Source organism: Poecilia latipinna, unplaced genomic scaffold (assembly GCF_001443285.1).
Source record: "Poecilia latipinna isolate Pla-1442-1.1 unplaced genomic scaffold, P_latipinna-1.0 Scaffold153, whole genome shotgun sequence".
Lineage (NCBI taxonomy): Eukaryota > Metazoa > Chordata > Actinopteri > Cyprinodontiformes > Poeciliidae > Poecilia > Poecilia latipinna.
In genome coordinates, this window is record NW_015112769.1 from 254,417 (window position 1) to 269,255 (window position 14,839).

Genomic DNA, 14,839 nt, shown 5'->3' on the forward strand with positions numbered 1-14,839 from the left:
CAAACTGCTATTTTGGTCCAAACTGCAACCAAAATAAACTGCTAGCATATTTATTTTGGTTGTATTTACCCAGAATGCCCTGCGCTGAAGTCCACTTCCACCTCACAGAGCAGCCCTCCCCCACTCAGCTCCTTCAGACTAGCCAGCAGCAGTTAGCGAACACCTGGTAGAACTGCAGCATCTATTGAGATCATAACAGGAGCTACTTCTCAGTGAAATGCTGGTAAAATTGTTGTTGAGGAGCCATATTGTAACAACTTCCTGAAGGTTTTAAAGAGACAGGCTCAGTTTCAAGGCATTAAATCAGGAAGTAAAAGACATGTACAAATTGCAACAACTGAAGGTAACATAGTTACTTGATTTAGCTATAAATGGCACTACTAAAGATTATTGGACTACTTAATTAATTAGTGGTTATTCCCATAATTGATTCATCATGATTAACCCAATTAATCATTTTGGGTACTCTTCTGAATAGTACAAAACATGACTGTCAAGTTATTTATTTCTTTTAAATTGTGAGCACATTAGCCACCTCCAACACTGAAAAGAAGCTGCAGACATAAAAACAAATTAGTTTTCACCCTAAAGATAAGTCATCCTAAAGACTCTCATACAGCGAAGGAAAACATCGTCTGTGGGGAAGTTAATGTGACCAGAACTAAAGTCATGGTGGAAATCTGTGTGAAAGTTAGTGTGTCATATTAAGTAACGAGCTTGCTCCAGAAACAAGAGGCACGCGTGGAGTGGGCTGCCCATAGTGGGCGTGTTGCCTCCGTGTTCTGGAAGTCTAAATTTTGACAACACGCAGGACGACGTCGCGTTTCTCCTCCTTCCCCGTCCGGATCTTCCCTTAAAGCCGCCGGATCGGGCGCTGCGAGGCGCAAAGCGCGCAGCGTGTTCTTGGAAACGTCTTGGAAGGTTTACGCACGACGCCACGCCACGCAGCTGGAGCCGAAGCGGGACGCAGTTTAGTTCGGAAATCTCCTCTTTCCGTTTGTGTCTGCTCCTTTCCTCTCGGATCTTTGTTTCTTCCTCCTGCCGTGTCACTCGGTTCTGGGTGACTTCACTGTGACTGCTTCGGGTTGGGGGAGTGGAAACGAGCTTTCCCCTCTGAAGGGCAGCAGCGTTTTTTCAAACAGAGCACACAGAAAGAGAGGATGATCCCACCGGCGAACGCAGTTCAGGACGACAGCGGAGGCAAAGAGGACGAGCAGGACCAGGATGAGGCTCCAAAATCCCCGACGATGAGCGCCAGCCAGCAGGAAACCAAGGTCTGCCCTGGAAATCATATTATTTCCTAATCAACACTCGAGTTTTAACAGGATACAAGTCTTAGAACAAGAAACTTCTGTCAAATCAGCTGCGATCAACTAAACAGCAACAATAGTTTCAAAATAGTTTTAAAACCAATCAGAGAGGGATTATGTTAGAATATTCAGTTTCACCCTGACAGAGACATAATAATGAATAATAATCAGAAATATTATTATTTATTAGAGAACCAGATGGAGATGCATCATCCTTCTGGTGGTTTTAGGAATCAGTATAAATGTTTTTTTTTTTAATTAAATCTGAATTTTAGAGAGCAAACAACATATTCTGGACTGTTATTGTTTATTGATCCCATTGGAAGCCAAATGGAGAGTGTATAACTGCACTTTTAGAAGTAAAATCTTTATTTAGCAGTTCTCTGTTTGGATTGCTCATATCATGTAAATGTGAATTACCCGATATTCCAAACTTATTAATGTCCCTCCAGTTTCCATCAGCTTAAAGTCTAGACTTTAATTTGACTGTTGCAGCACTTTGGTTGTTTTTTCCAGCTGTTCTGTTATAGATTCCCGTCTGTGTTTGTTGTCGTTGTCCTGTTGATGCCCCAGTTTGGGTCAAGCTTCACCCATCAGAGGAATTTATTTCCAAAATGTAGGGATGAAAAGATTCATTGGATAATTTGTGATAAACTGATTACTGAAATAATCGTCAACTAACTTAGCAATGATCAATAATTCACTAAATTATACAGACTTTAAAAAAGACAATTTGCTGAAAGAACAACATACTCAGACCAGTAATTAGTCTAAAAGTGTACAAAAGTAGAGATTACATTTATATTTCTTCCATATTGAGGAATCATATTGTCTTAAAGTCTGAGTTCATTTTTTTAATTTCAAATCTTGGATATTTACACTAGAAACTAGACAAAAATACTTGGTAAAATCTTGTGTTTTTGCACTGTAAAAGTGAGCCAGATAAGTTACAAAACTAATTTTAACTCCTATAACTTTGTGTTTAATTATCTTACTTTAGATAATTATTGATTTTTGCATTATATTTTATTGAATCAACAAGTTATAAGGAGTTTCCTGATTAAATTAGATTCAAAAGTGTTTAATTTTGGTTCTAATAATTGTGTCTAACCAAAAGTAGTTTTACGCTTTCTGCTTGTTCCTGATGGAAGCCGAGCAGCAGAGATTTATAGCTGCCTCTGGCGTTGTCTATGTGGGTCACATGTTGGCCAGCCTCCTACAATTAGCAGCACATTATTGGACTGTAGTCGTCCGCTCTTCTCTTCTCCTTTCCTGTCCCAAAAACTCCCACACAGGACCCAGCAGGCCTGCTCTCGCTCCAAATGTGAGTGAGGAGCTGGTCTAGTTTAGCTCCACCTGTGCTGACAGCAGTCAGTTTAAATCTGAGTTGAAATGAGCAGCAGCACCACACCTGTCGTTTTGTTGATAGAAAAAGTAGAAAAGTTCTCTGGTAGTAAAGCTGTGTCTGTGTTTTCATTCCTCCTTTTAAGAATACTGTGAGACCTGAGCATCAGAAGCGCAAGGTGAGCCTCCACTCCTGTGTAAACTCAGCTGATTTTAGGCCTTCATTATATAAAAACATACCTGCATGCATATATATATATATATATATATATATAGATAGATAGAGATAGATAGATAAAACCTGTTTCAGATTATTAACTTTTGGTGCTTTTAAAGTAAAATCACTTTAAGGAATCTAGTTAAATCCATCATCACCCATACTTATAAATAGCACTTCTTCTGCATGTGATTAAGATTTGAAACTTTAGCAGTGACTAGTAGCTGCGGTTTGTTTAACCCTTCCTGCTTTATGATGGGTCCCATAAACCTGATGCATGAGCTGCATGCACACATTTCCCTCACTGCTCTGTATTCAATGCAGCACCAAAAAGAAGACGGATGATAAAATTACACAAATAATGATTAATCTACCGACTGCATCACCAGAAAGGTTGGGAAGTTTTCAAAATGAAAGAAAATGAGCACTTAAATTTAATCAAAAATCAAAATATGCACAACAAAAGCCTTGCAAATGGATTTTTCTGTTTTCTTTTCTTTTTTTTTCTTCTTTTTTTTTTTTTAGCTCTGATTGCATTAATTTGAAATGTGTTTATTTAGAAGAAACACATGAACTGAGTCAGACCAAGAACACTATTAAAGTTTTTTCTCATTACAACTTCTTGTAAGTTTATAATGTATTTATGTAAAATTATGTATTTATATATATATATATATATATATATATATATATATATATATATATATATATATATATATATATATATATATGTGTGTGTGTGTTTTATTACTATATACTTGTATTAAAACAAAAATAATAATACTCCAGTGTAAAATTCCCAGAATGACTGATGGAAATAAAATTTACTTTTTGAAAATATTTTCAGTCATTTGTCATTTATGTTTCTTTAGTAAAGAAAGCAAGAAAAAAAAAACTGCCTGTGGCATTGAAAAAATCCTAGACTTTATTTTTAAGCCGTGTCGCCCACAGCTTACAGTCTTCACATTTTTTACATTTTGTCCCAATAAAGCCACAAACTTCCATGTTTATTTATTGTGTCTGGCAGGGAGAAAGTTGTAGAAAGGATCTCTTAGTTGTACCTTAAACTTTTATCTTAAAACTAAAACTAATCACCTTGAACTCACCCTCCCCAGGGCGAAACATGGTGGTGGCAGCATCATGCTTATGATTACATTTTTTTAACTGTACATATTTGAATGTATTTATAATAAAAGATCATTGGTATTAAACACAATATTTGAATGGAAATCATTGAAACTGAATCTCTAAAGCTGGTATTGCATCACAATCGTTTCATATCAGTCGATTTTCATAAATCTGGATTCGTTTTTGTTTTAAATATTTAAAATACTGATGAAAAGACAATAATCTAACCTTTACTGTTTTAGCAGCAATTTTCACTCTACAAAGTTTTTTTTTTTTTTCAGCAGTTATGAGGCACTGTAGCGAAACATGAAAACGCTGCTGTGCAAGTTACTCAACATGTTGTTGCTAGGTAACCAAAGAATGAGTGAGTTGCTAGGTAACCAAAGAATGAGTGAGTTGCTAGGTAACCAAAGAATGAGTGAGTTAGTTGATTCCACCAACTTGGCTGTTTGGTTCTAGAAGGGAGTTCAGTGAATATATATTGAATATTCTATCAGATTTATTATGTATTAATATTGATCACGTCTATCACGGTATATGTTGTTATTGATTTATTGTCCAGCCCTGCATCTCTCACAGGTGGTGGCATAAAATGTTCAAAAAACGCAACATTTGCTTCTGCATCAGCTCAACAGCCACAAACAAACCCCAGTGCATGGCTTTTCCACTTGCTTGTATTCCTTTTTCACTTCCGGGACATAGAAGGTTCTCAAAACCAAAATAAATCCAGATTTATCCATAGAAACATCAGTTCACTGCAAAAAAAGAAAAAGATCTTACCAAATATTTTTGACCCAGTTTCTTGTGGAAATATCTTATGCACTTGAATTAAGAGAAACTAAGTTGTCAGCAAGATATTGGAGTTTGTGTTAAGTCGATAATTCTTTAATATTGATGAAAAAGTACAAGGCTTATTGGCAGATTATTTAACTTTTAACAATTTAAAAATATCTTGTTATAAGTGGAAATGATGCAAAATTAAAACAAACTCATAACTTTTCTGAAACTTACTTTTAATCTGGTTTTGCCTTAATTCAAGTGTGCTACAATATTTTCTCTAGAAATTAGACCAAAAATGCTTGGTAAAATTTTGTCATTTTGCATCATTTCTTAGTTTCACAACAGTTCATGCTAATGCAATGTTAGCTTGTTGCTTTTGTCTTTGCATACTAATATTTCTGTGGACTCCCACTGCTTGATTATTTACAATTTTTTATCAGCTCATATCCAAAATGATGAGCTGCTTTTCATGGTCAAATGTGACATTTGCTTGTCTTTACTGACACCAAATTTTAAATATATCCATATTCATCTTATAAATACGACAGCGATGCTAGCAGGACTGAATCCGCTTTAAGGTTTTGAAGCATTTCAGAAAACTTCCCAGCTTTTCTGTAAATGAGGTTTATTTTTAGAAATAATTTAATGTAACATGGAGGTATTTCTGTTGCAGATTTATGTTTGATTGTGAAAGTGTATGTGTGGGTGGTAATGGTAGCGAAAGGCTCTAAATTGATTGTTTCCAGAGTGACCCAGGGAATTGATTCACTATGGCCCTGCTGCAGTAACTCAGAATGATTTGCACAGCCGTGTTCAGGGAAAATGACAAGTAAAACCAGCCTGTGCACAATGTGTTAACTCAGCTAGCAGCTCTGAACTTTCAGTCTTTGTGTTTCGGATAAACTGCATCAAGGCGACGTGCACAGTGCTCTGCAAAGGTGTTCACACCCCTTGAACCTCACACCCATGTTGTTGCAATGAAACCACAGCGTTGTTTGCATTTGTTTTCCAACAGTAATTCATGGTTATTTGAGACTTTTGGGGCATCTCTGCCAGATTTGCACATCTAGAGAATAAAAAATGGCATTTTTTTTCTTTTTGAAGCAGCCGAAGCTCAACTGTAGCATCTGGGAACTTTAGTTTTCAAGTCTTGCCACAGATTCTCAGTTGGACATTAACAAAATAAATCTGTTTTTTAAACCATCCATCAACTGCCCAACAAACTGTGTTTTAGTTAAAAATGTTTAAAGTTGACAGGAAATTTCAAAATATGCCTTGCTAATTATTTGTCATTGGAAGACATTATTAACAATACCTAAACACCAACTATAAAGTCTAAAAAAATACAATTAAAATAAGTGCAGTTGTTTTAAATTCAGACCTTAAAATGTCTTAAAGGGATAATATTGTGTTAAATAGACTTTTTTTTAGCTTTAGATCATGTTATACTTTTATTCCCTCATCAGAAACAAACCTGGAGTGTAGATTTGATTCTTTTATGCATGTTTGAGAAACCATTTAATCTCCATGGCAACCATGTGCAGAATGCCTGGGTGGGCGTAGCCCCACCTTCAACGGCGAAGCTCCTCCTCAGTGCTGCAGTTTCCAATCTGAAGAGCTTCTGCCTCGTAGAGCAGCTCCTTTAGACTAGCTAGCAGCAATTAGCAAACACCTGGCTGAACTATGCGTCTGCTGAGGTCATTATTCTCACTTCTCAATGAAATGCTGATAAATCTTGGTTAAAGGGTTAATAAATGATCCATGTTATAATGACTGTCTGAAAGTAGTGTTTGTGTTTTTGCAGTGTAAATAAGCAAATGTATTTTCAAAATGTCAAATTGTGCAATCATCATTCAATCAGTGAAGTTTATTTGTAAAGCAGATTACAAAGCGGGGCAGTTCAAAGTGCTTTACTTCATAAAAACACACAAATATAAAGTCAGAAAAGACGCCAAGTCAACAAGTGAGAAAACCAGTAACAAGCATGACCATTATCTGGTTAATGGGGATGCAGCCCATATTGGGGTCGTTTATTAAAACAAACCTGCTCTACATTTTCATCTCCTCTCGTCTTCCAGCTGCAGAGACTCAAACGCTCGCTTTCCTTCAAGACGAAGAGCATCCGCAGCAAGAGCGCCGACAACTTCTTCCGGACCAGCAGCGAGAACAAGACGGAGCTGCTCTCGGATGTGAGCAGCAGCACGGGCCATCTCTGCAACATCGGGATGGCCCCGCCGCACACCACCAGCCTGCCCATCCCTCCGGTGCCGCCCGCCATCCCCTGCGCCCCGCCGCCAACGTCGCGCTCGCAGGCGCGCAACCCGCTGCAGGTGGACTCGGCCGGACACTGCTTCATGGAGCACATCTTCAAGAAGCCCACGTTCTGCGACGTCTGCAACCACATGATAGTAGGTATGGTTGGAACGCCGCCCTCTGCTGACGTGATCCATGTTTCAGAGAGCTGAGGGCAGGGAATGAAGTCTTAAGGGAAAATTATTATGCTTCCTTAAACAGGTTGGCATAGGTTAATGGGCAACAACAAAACATGTTCATTAAACGTTTTGGACAAAGTTATGATTTTAGTCTTCTGCCTTTAACTGACAGCCATGTTGTTATGGAGTTGCTATGACAACAATAAACAAGCCACAAGCTTAGAGAGACCACTCGCCTTGTTCCTAGCTTATAAACAATTTAAGTACATTTCAATTATTACTCTACCCACCTCTGTGCAGTACTAAGATAAATATCAGTGATATTTAATGTAGTACTTCTTGCTGACCTAGCAAAATTAATCAATTAATTGCATGATAATTAAAACTACCTCAATGATTTCTATTTGTATGATTTATCGTTTTTCTTTCTTTCTACTAAACCTGGATGACAAACTAGCCCTTTTTTGGAAGGACAATTTTATTTAAGGAGACTTTATTTATGATGGATGTATAAAATGTCTTCCAGTTCTAGAGTTAAATGTTCATTATAATTAAAATTTTATTGATCTTTGAGAATGTGTTCTTACATTATTATGCGATTATTACCATTATATTGCTTGAAAATGGTCTCAAAACTATAATAATGTCTATCACAATAACTTATGGTACAATTTATTATCAAGCAAAATTTGTTATTGTGACAGACCTACGCACGTGAAAATAGCTGCAAGAAGATGCACAATTAACCGTACATCTTTGAAAAACAGAAGTGGAGCCTTCTGCAAAACCAACAAGAATGCAGCAAGTGGTTTCCAGATGTTAAGTCAACAACAAAACACTAGTTTTTCCAGCAGCCATTATGCAGTGATAAAACCAGCTGACCAAATGTTCTGGAACTCTGCTTGGGTTGCTAGGTAATGGGCGGAATGCAATTTGGGTTGCTAGGTAACGGTGCCTGCGGATTTGTGACGTTACACTCCTGAGGTTTTTTAAACAGCTCATTTTCCAGACACCAGAAACCATTAACTTATTGCCTAAAAACAGCTGAGTGTTTTTTTTCTCAGCTTTATATTTCTAACAGAAGAGATTTGATAAATAGATGAGAAAACTTTAGCTCAATCTGACACAGATTATTATTATTATTATTATTATTATTATTATTATTATTATGAGCAAAGTCCGTCTGTGTTCACTGAGTCCAGTCCCTCCATCTGTCCGTTCCTCAGCAGACAGTCCAAGTTCTCTGGCAGCAGATATCCTGAAGTCCATGAATATTGATAGGCCTTATGTCAGGAACACATGACTGCATAATACAAGCACCGAAAAGGTAAAAAGACATGTAAATGTGGCCCTTTAATCAACATGTAAACCACTCTGAAAAGCGCCTTCAATGAGCCTTTAAATAGGAAGTTTTCAATGTTTTATATTTCATTTGTGGAATTAATTATCATATTTGTTTGTGCTCCAAATTTTAAATATATCTATTTTTATTTTTTTTATTTCCTTTATTTAACCAGGTAGATCCAGGTGAGAGCCAGATCTCATTTTCTGGGCAGAAGTCTGCAGTACACAGCCACCTGGTTACAAAATAAAACTAATTAATACATATGCACAAATGTAAAACGGTAGAAAATAATTCAAAAACAGTGACACTGTTTAATAGCATCTCATTGTCTATTGCCTACAAATGCTGTGGTAACAATATTAAAGGGCACATATAATCATTTTTACTTGCTGATAAACTGACCTTAGGTTTGAATTGTTCCGTCTCTTAAACAAAATATTGATAGCATTAGCGATTATTTTAGAAATCGATTAATCGACTACAAATTGGCACATTTAACTCATTTTTCACTTAACCACTTTAGCCTTTTTATGCAATATTTAAAATACATTAAAAGATGCAAAAAATATATAATTTTTTTTCGTAAATAAGAAACTAAACATTTTAGGGCTTAAAATACAGAAATAAAATAAATTTCCTATAGTGAACTTGAACCAGGTGAAACAAAAACGGCCACTTGAGGAGTTTTTGGTAAAACATATATAGAGAGAAAGATGTTTTTATCTGAAATGCAACATATATATGTTTATTTTGTACAGTTTTAGCTTAGTTACTGCTCTGAATAGGTTCTGCTTTGGTCTATATGATCCAATTAACTAATAAATTCTAAATTAGTTGATGTGTAAAATACACTTTTATTTACAATTTTATTTAAAACAACACTTAGTTGTTTTAAAGTGTACAGCACTTTGGCCAAAGTGCTGTACACTGAAACAAATAAAACAGACAATTAGTAATTGATTAATGATGATTAATTGAGATAATGTGATTAATTGTGATTAGTTGATTTCTCGTTTCAGCCCTAAAGATTGCCGTTTCTTAACGATCGTCTTCACTTGTGCACTTCCTGTTCAAAATGCTGTATGAAAAGCATTAACACATTTTATTGCTCATATTTAAAGTTTTAAATGCTCAGAGTAGAGAAAGTTATCCTCAAAGAAAGGAACATTTCTGGTGTTTATTCTCTCAGGTCAGCATCAAAGTTTCCTAACGAGAAAATATTTGACTTCCTGTTCCTGAGTTTCCTCAGAGACAGACTAACAGCTTCATTCCTAAAAGGTTTCCTTTATTAAAGATCCACTGACCTGGGGTGTGAAACATGAGGTGCTCGTTAACGGACATAATTACTTGATCTAATTTTAAGGGAAAAAATGCTGCAGGTTTTGTGCATAGCTTCCGCTGCTGCTGGTGTTGTTGTGGTGATCTGTGAAGCTCCATCTCACGCTAAAATATGTGCAAACCCATGGAGATTTTTACTTTCTTTACTTTTCTTAAACCGTGGATGTCAACTAAAACCAAAAAGCAGGTGAAGCTGAAGTTATAGTGCTTGAGTTCTTCCTAAAACATTCATGCAGACAAAGACTTTTTTTTTTTCTTAAATGCAAATTGTATTTATATTTTTGTACAGTTTTGGCTTAATTACCTGAGAGAGTATGTTCTTCTTTCAGCAAACGACCTTTTTCAAAGTCTTTACTCTCCACTTAACGATTGCTTGATTCCTAAATTAGTTGACGATTCTGTGAATAATTGATTAATCATAATTAATCCGATTAATCGCTTCAGCTTTAAACATTTTAGCAATCTACTGAACCTTTACAAAGTTTTAACATGGATTTCACAAAAAAGTAAGCAAATAAACTTAAGTTATTTTGCTTTATTTTGTCTATTTTTTTAAAAATTGTTTACTATTTATGACACAGAAGTTCAAGTCCTGTAATCCTGGCAAACAGTTCTGCAGAACTAACTAATCGTGCAATTTGACATTTTGAAAGTTAATTTTCTTAATGGAAACGCACCAAATAAAAGAAAAAAACTGTTTTTTTTTTACTTAAAACATTTGGCGCTAGGAAGAGATGGTCGCAAAATTGCAATAGAAAAGCTTTTTTGCATCACGAGTCACATGACCAACAACCAGATGTTACTACTGGTGGAGATGACAAAGAAGACAATAGGAAGTAGTTTTAGGATGATGGAGCTGCATGTTTTTTAATGACTTATCGCAAAAACAAACATATTCAGGTGTGATTTTAATTGTGTTTCTTATTTAATGGAAACGGTGAAAATGTGTTTTTTTGACATTAGAAGAATATTAAAGTTTTGCACACATTTGCAATGGAAAAGCAGCGAATGTTACATTGTTAAATATTAGAATAGATCGTCCTCTCCACTCTCCCAGTGCTCACCACTGCAGATCAATTATTGTTTTGCATAACTACATTTTCGCACACAGACATAAACACTGAAGGCATCTAAAAAAATCTTTTCTAGGTTCTCTGGCTTTAAGTGGATTTCTTGTTTATTTCTAAACCATTTTCCCTCCATTTTGTTTGCATCAGGAACAACAGCCAAGCACGTGGTGTTCCTGGCAGGAAACACGGCGAAGCATGGCCTGCGCTGTAAAGCCTGCAAGATGAGCCTGCACCACAAATGTGAGAACGGAGTCGGCCAGCAGCGTTGCATGGGGAAACTGGTGAGACGCAGACCGCATGGCGCATGCATGCACTTTTACCAGTTTGGGAGTTTGAGCCCCGTGAAGTCAGTCAACACAGCAACCAAAACAGACACATTGAAATATGAAAAGTGGCTGTTTCCCACCAGAATGTGCTTATTCAGAAATCACACTTTATGTGTCAGTGTGCCAGCGCATCTGTGACCACCGTCGTCATCCTCCTCATCATCGTTATATCATCCGTGTTAGATAAGAGCAGCGCAGCTCCCCGTCTAAAACCACTGATCTTCATCATGTCCATCCCGCGTCAGCGCAAACCGTAAATAAAGACAAACGCGGCTTCTTATCAAAGATCATGAGGCAGTTTAATGTGCATGACTTAACAGGAAGTCAGATGGTTTGGATTCCTCAAATAATGAAGTTTGTCCCCAGGTTGGATTAAAATGTAGATGGAAAACATTCAGCTAAATAAAAAGTATTCACACCCCCTAAAGCTGCAACTTTTACAAAAATATGTTTTTTCCATATCCACTATAATATGACACAGATCATCTCTGGACAGATTGACTTTTTCCACCTTTTTCAATCGCTATTATTACCGATGCAAGTCAAAAACAGCCAAGCAGAGCCAGGAGGAGGGTCTTAGCGCTGTCAATCATGCTCATGTTCGGCTGGTTTGTGTTAATGGCAAAGAAACAACTTACTGTTACGGGAAAACTGTTTACCCGTCATCATTAGAGGCTATGCTGACTAGCCTTAGCAAGGAAGAGAGAGAGGATGATTGACAGCACTAAGACCCGCCTCCTGGCTCTGATTGGTTGTTCATAGTTGGCACTGGGAAAAGGCAGAGTAACAATTTTTTTCCCAGATTATTGGTCTCATACCATGCTTTTATTTTCATAGATTACCTGTCTTATACTGTCATGGCATGATGACATGATGATAATTTGAACAAATATGCAAAAAAAAAGACTTTTAAAATTTTGTTTATAAAAGTTGGATATTTTTATAAAAGTTCTAGATCCTTTATTGACCCCAAAGAAACATTAAATAACATTTCGTAGATAATAATAAAGAACCACAAACTTCAGTGTCGTCATTGCTTTCTAACACAATAAAAGTTCTTTGGTGGCAGGAAGGAGGTGGTTTGTTTCTGAAGCGACTTGATTGTGTGAAAAATGTATGTTGCTTATTTACAGCAAAAGTATAAAATAACAACTGAAATGAAAAATCTCCCGAATGTTGAGTTTCGTTCAACTGGCACTGCGCCGTTACCTAGCAACCCCAGCTAAGACCCAACCTGTTACTGAGCAACACCAGGATGGTTCCAGCAGGTTTGGTCAGTTGGGGGCGTGGCCAGTGCTGTGTTAAATGATTAGCTCTCAGCTTGGTGCAGAAGCGGTCTGATTGAGGAGAAACTTATCTGGATTTAAAGTGACAGAGGCCCTAAAACGGCGCAATCTGAAAGGAGATCAATGGGCAGAATGAAAATCTCATTATTTAAAAAATGTAATGAACATGTTTTGTTGTTGCCCACTGATCTATCCTCACCTGTTCAAGGAAACAACAGGTCGCCTTTAAGGCTGCTGTTGCACCTGAGATTCATCTCTGTGGAATCATAAATTTCTATTCTTATTGATTCGTGAATTTTAATGTAACTTTTCACATTTTTACCTATAAAAGAATTCACATTCTCTTCTAACTCCATAACTATGCAGTCTTTCGTGTCTCGTAAAATCCCAGTAAACATATTAAAGTTTGTGGCTCAAACTTGACAAAACGTGAAAAACTTCAAGCAGCGTAAATACTTACAAGGCAAAACTTAATTTCTACTTTTGTTAACTGATTTATAAACAACATACTGTTTTCAGTGACGCTTCGTTTATGTCCTTCATGATGCAAACGATTGACAATTGTGCTAAATTTAGCTCCATTATTTCTGTAAATGTGTAGATTCTTCTCAGTAAATCAGCGTTTTAATGCCCTCTGATTCTAAACATCATGGTAGCAGTGAGTGTGTAACCTTAAAACACTTTGCTTAGGAATCTTACTCCCAGGAAAGTCTTTGTCACTGTTTTTGTAGACCATGAAGTGATTCAACTTGTAGGCCATTTACTTAAGAGTTAAAAACAAAGATCTGGAAAAAATGTGTCACAACTTTTATCTCTTTGGATCGTTTATAACGTGAATGAAAATAAGATCTTCTGGCTAAGGGATGCATCTGTCAGGGTGGTCCTGGTGTTTTCATAAAGACGGAGAAGCATTTTTCATTGTCATCCTGCACACTGCACCTCAGCCTCTGCAGGCCTTTAAAGTCATACAATTTATGATTACCTCCCCCTCTTTAAAGCTCCTCTGTTGTCTCCATTATGCAACAATAACTGGAACCAGTTAGGAACATTTGGAGTATGCTGAGTTGGTGTCAAACAAGATAAAAGGGAATAAATGTCATATGGAAACGATGTAGCCTTAAAATCAACAACACATCCTTTGCTTTCTCCTTTTTCCCCCCTGCTATGTTTTTCCCTGGGATGAGGCTCGTAGATATGACCAGCTCTCAGGAGTGGAAAATCAGGTTGAAAGGTCAAGCATATAAAGGGAAGTTTCCCCAGAGGAGTGCAGCTCTAAATTCAGCAAACTCTAAACTTGGATGCGTTTGCTGCCATGCTTGTTTCTCTTGGCTAACTGAATGCAGCCAGTAGAAAAGTAAGTGACTTCATGCTCCAAAGCTGCATTAAAGCTGAAACTTATTTTTGCCAATAAGCTCTGCAAACCCCCGAAAAAACAAAAACTGACAGCTTTGGAGAGCAGGGTGTAGTTTTCAAAACTCAACAACTGCAGGATGATAAATTGTCCCAGAAATGATTGCGATAAATGATAATAATGTCATTTTGAGACTCTTTCCAACTTAAGAGTTGAAAAGACAAAGAGAAAAATGAATTTCCAAAAGAATATTTAACACTGGAAATGGAAAACATTTCAAATATCCCACATACATAAACAACGAACCAAAACTAAATTATCTAAAATGGATTTTAAAATCTCTGTAAGCAAAATCGCATTTGAAAATATATTAATCATTCAGCTTAGACAGGGAACACACTCATAAGGGCTAGGTAGGATTTTTGCTGCAATTTTCAACTGTATTAAAATGGGATTCAATTTAACGTTTCTTGTCCAAATAGAAATAGTCAATTCTGTCTAAATTTAAATCATGTAATTAATTGATTTTTTGCTTATTGCAACAGGTATCAGGTATCAATGTGTGAAGTAATGAAAACCCAAAGAAAAGCCTCCATCTTCAACCTGAATTCATAAAATGAAAAATATTCATCTAAAGATGACAAAGATAAAGCAACATTAGCATGCAGACCTAGCAGACTGGCACCCTATCCTGAAATTTAAAAGCTCTCTGTGGTGAATTACCTGCAGAAATGTGGCAACTATATATACACTGCTCAAAAAAATAAAGGGAACACTCAAATAACACATCCTAGATCTGAATGAATGAAATATTATCATTGAATACTTTATTCTGTACAAAGTTGAATGTGCTGACAACAAAATCACACAAAAATCATCAATGGAAATCAAATTTATTAACCAATGGAGGCC

General features: G+C 36.6%; 1 protein-coding gene across 2 annotated transcripts in view; it reads left to right on the top strand.

The window, feature by feature from the left end:
- Positions 1-484: 484 nt before the first annotated feature.
- stac (SH3 and cysteine rich domain) overlaps positions 485-14,839 on the top strand; it is a 37,247-nt gene continuing 22,892 nt past the window's right edge. Inside the window, exons 1-4 of one of the 2 annotated variants that reach the window (XM_015029435.1) lie at positions 485-1,274; positions 2,801-2,833; positions 6,858-7,191; positions 11,112-11,245. In XM_015029435.1, coding sequence (XP_014884921.1) covers positions 1,161-1,274; positions 2,801-2,833; positions 6,858-7,191; positions 11,112-11,245 — 615 coding nt within the window. In that variant the 5' untranslated portion in view covers positions 485-1,160. The remainder of the gene's footprint in view (positions 1,275-2,800; positions 2,834-6,857; positions 7,192-11,111; positions 11,246-14,839) is intronic. The other variant, XM_015029436.1, reaches the window with a different exon arrangement.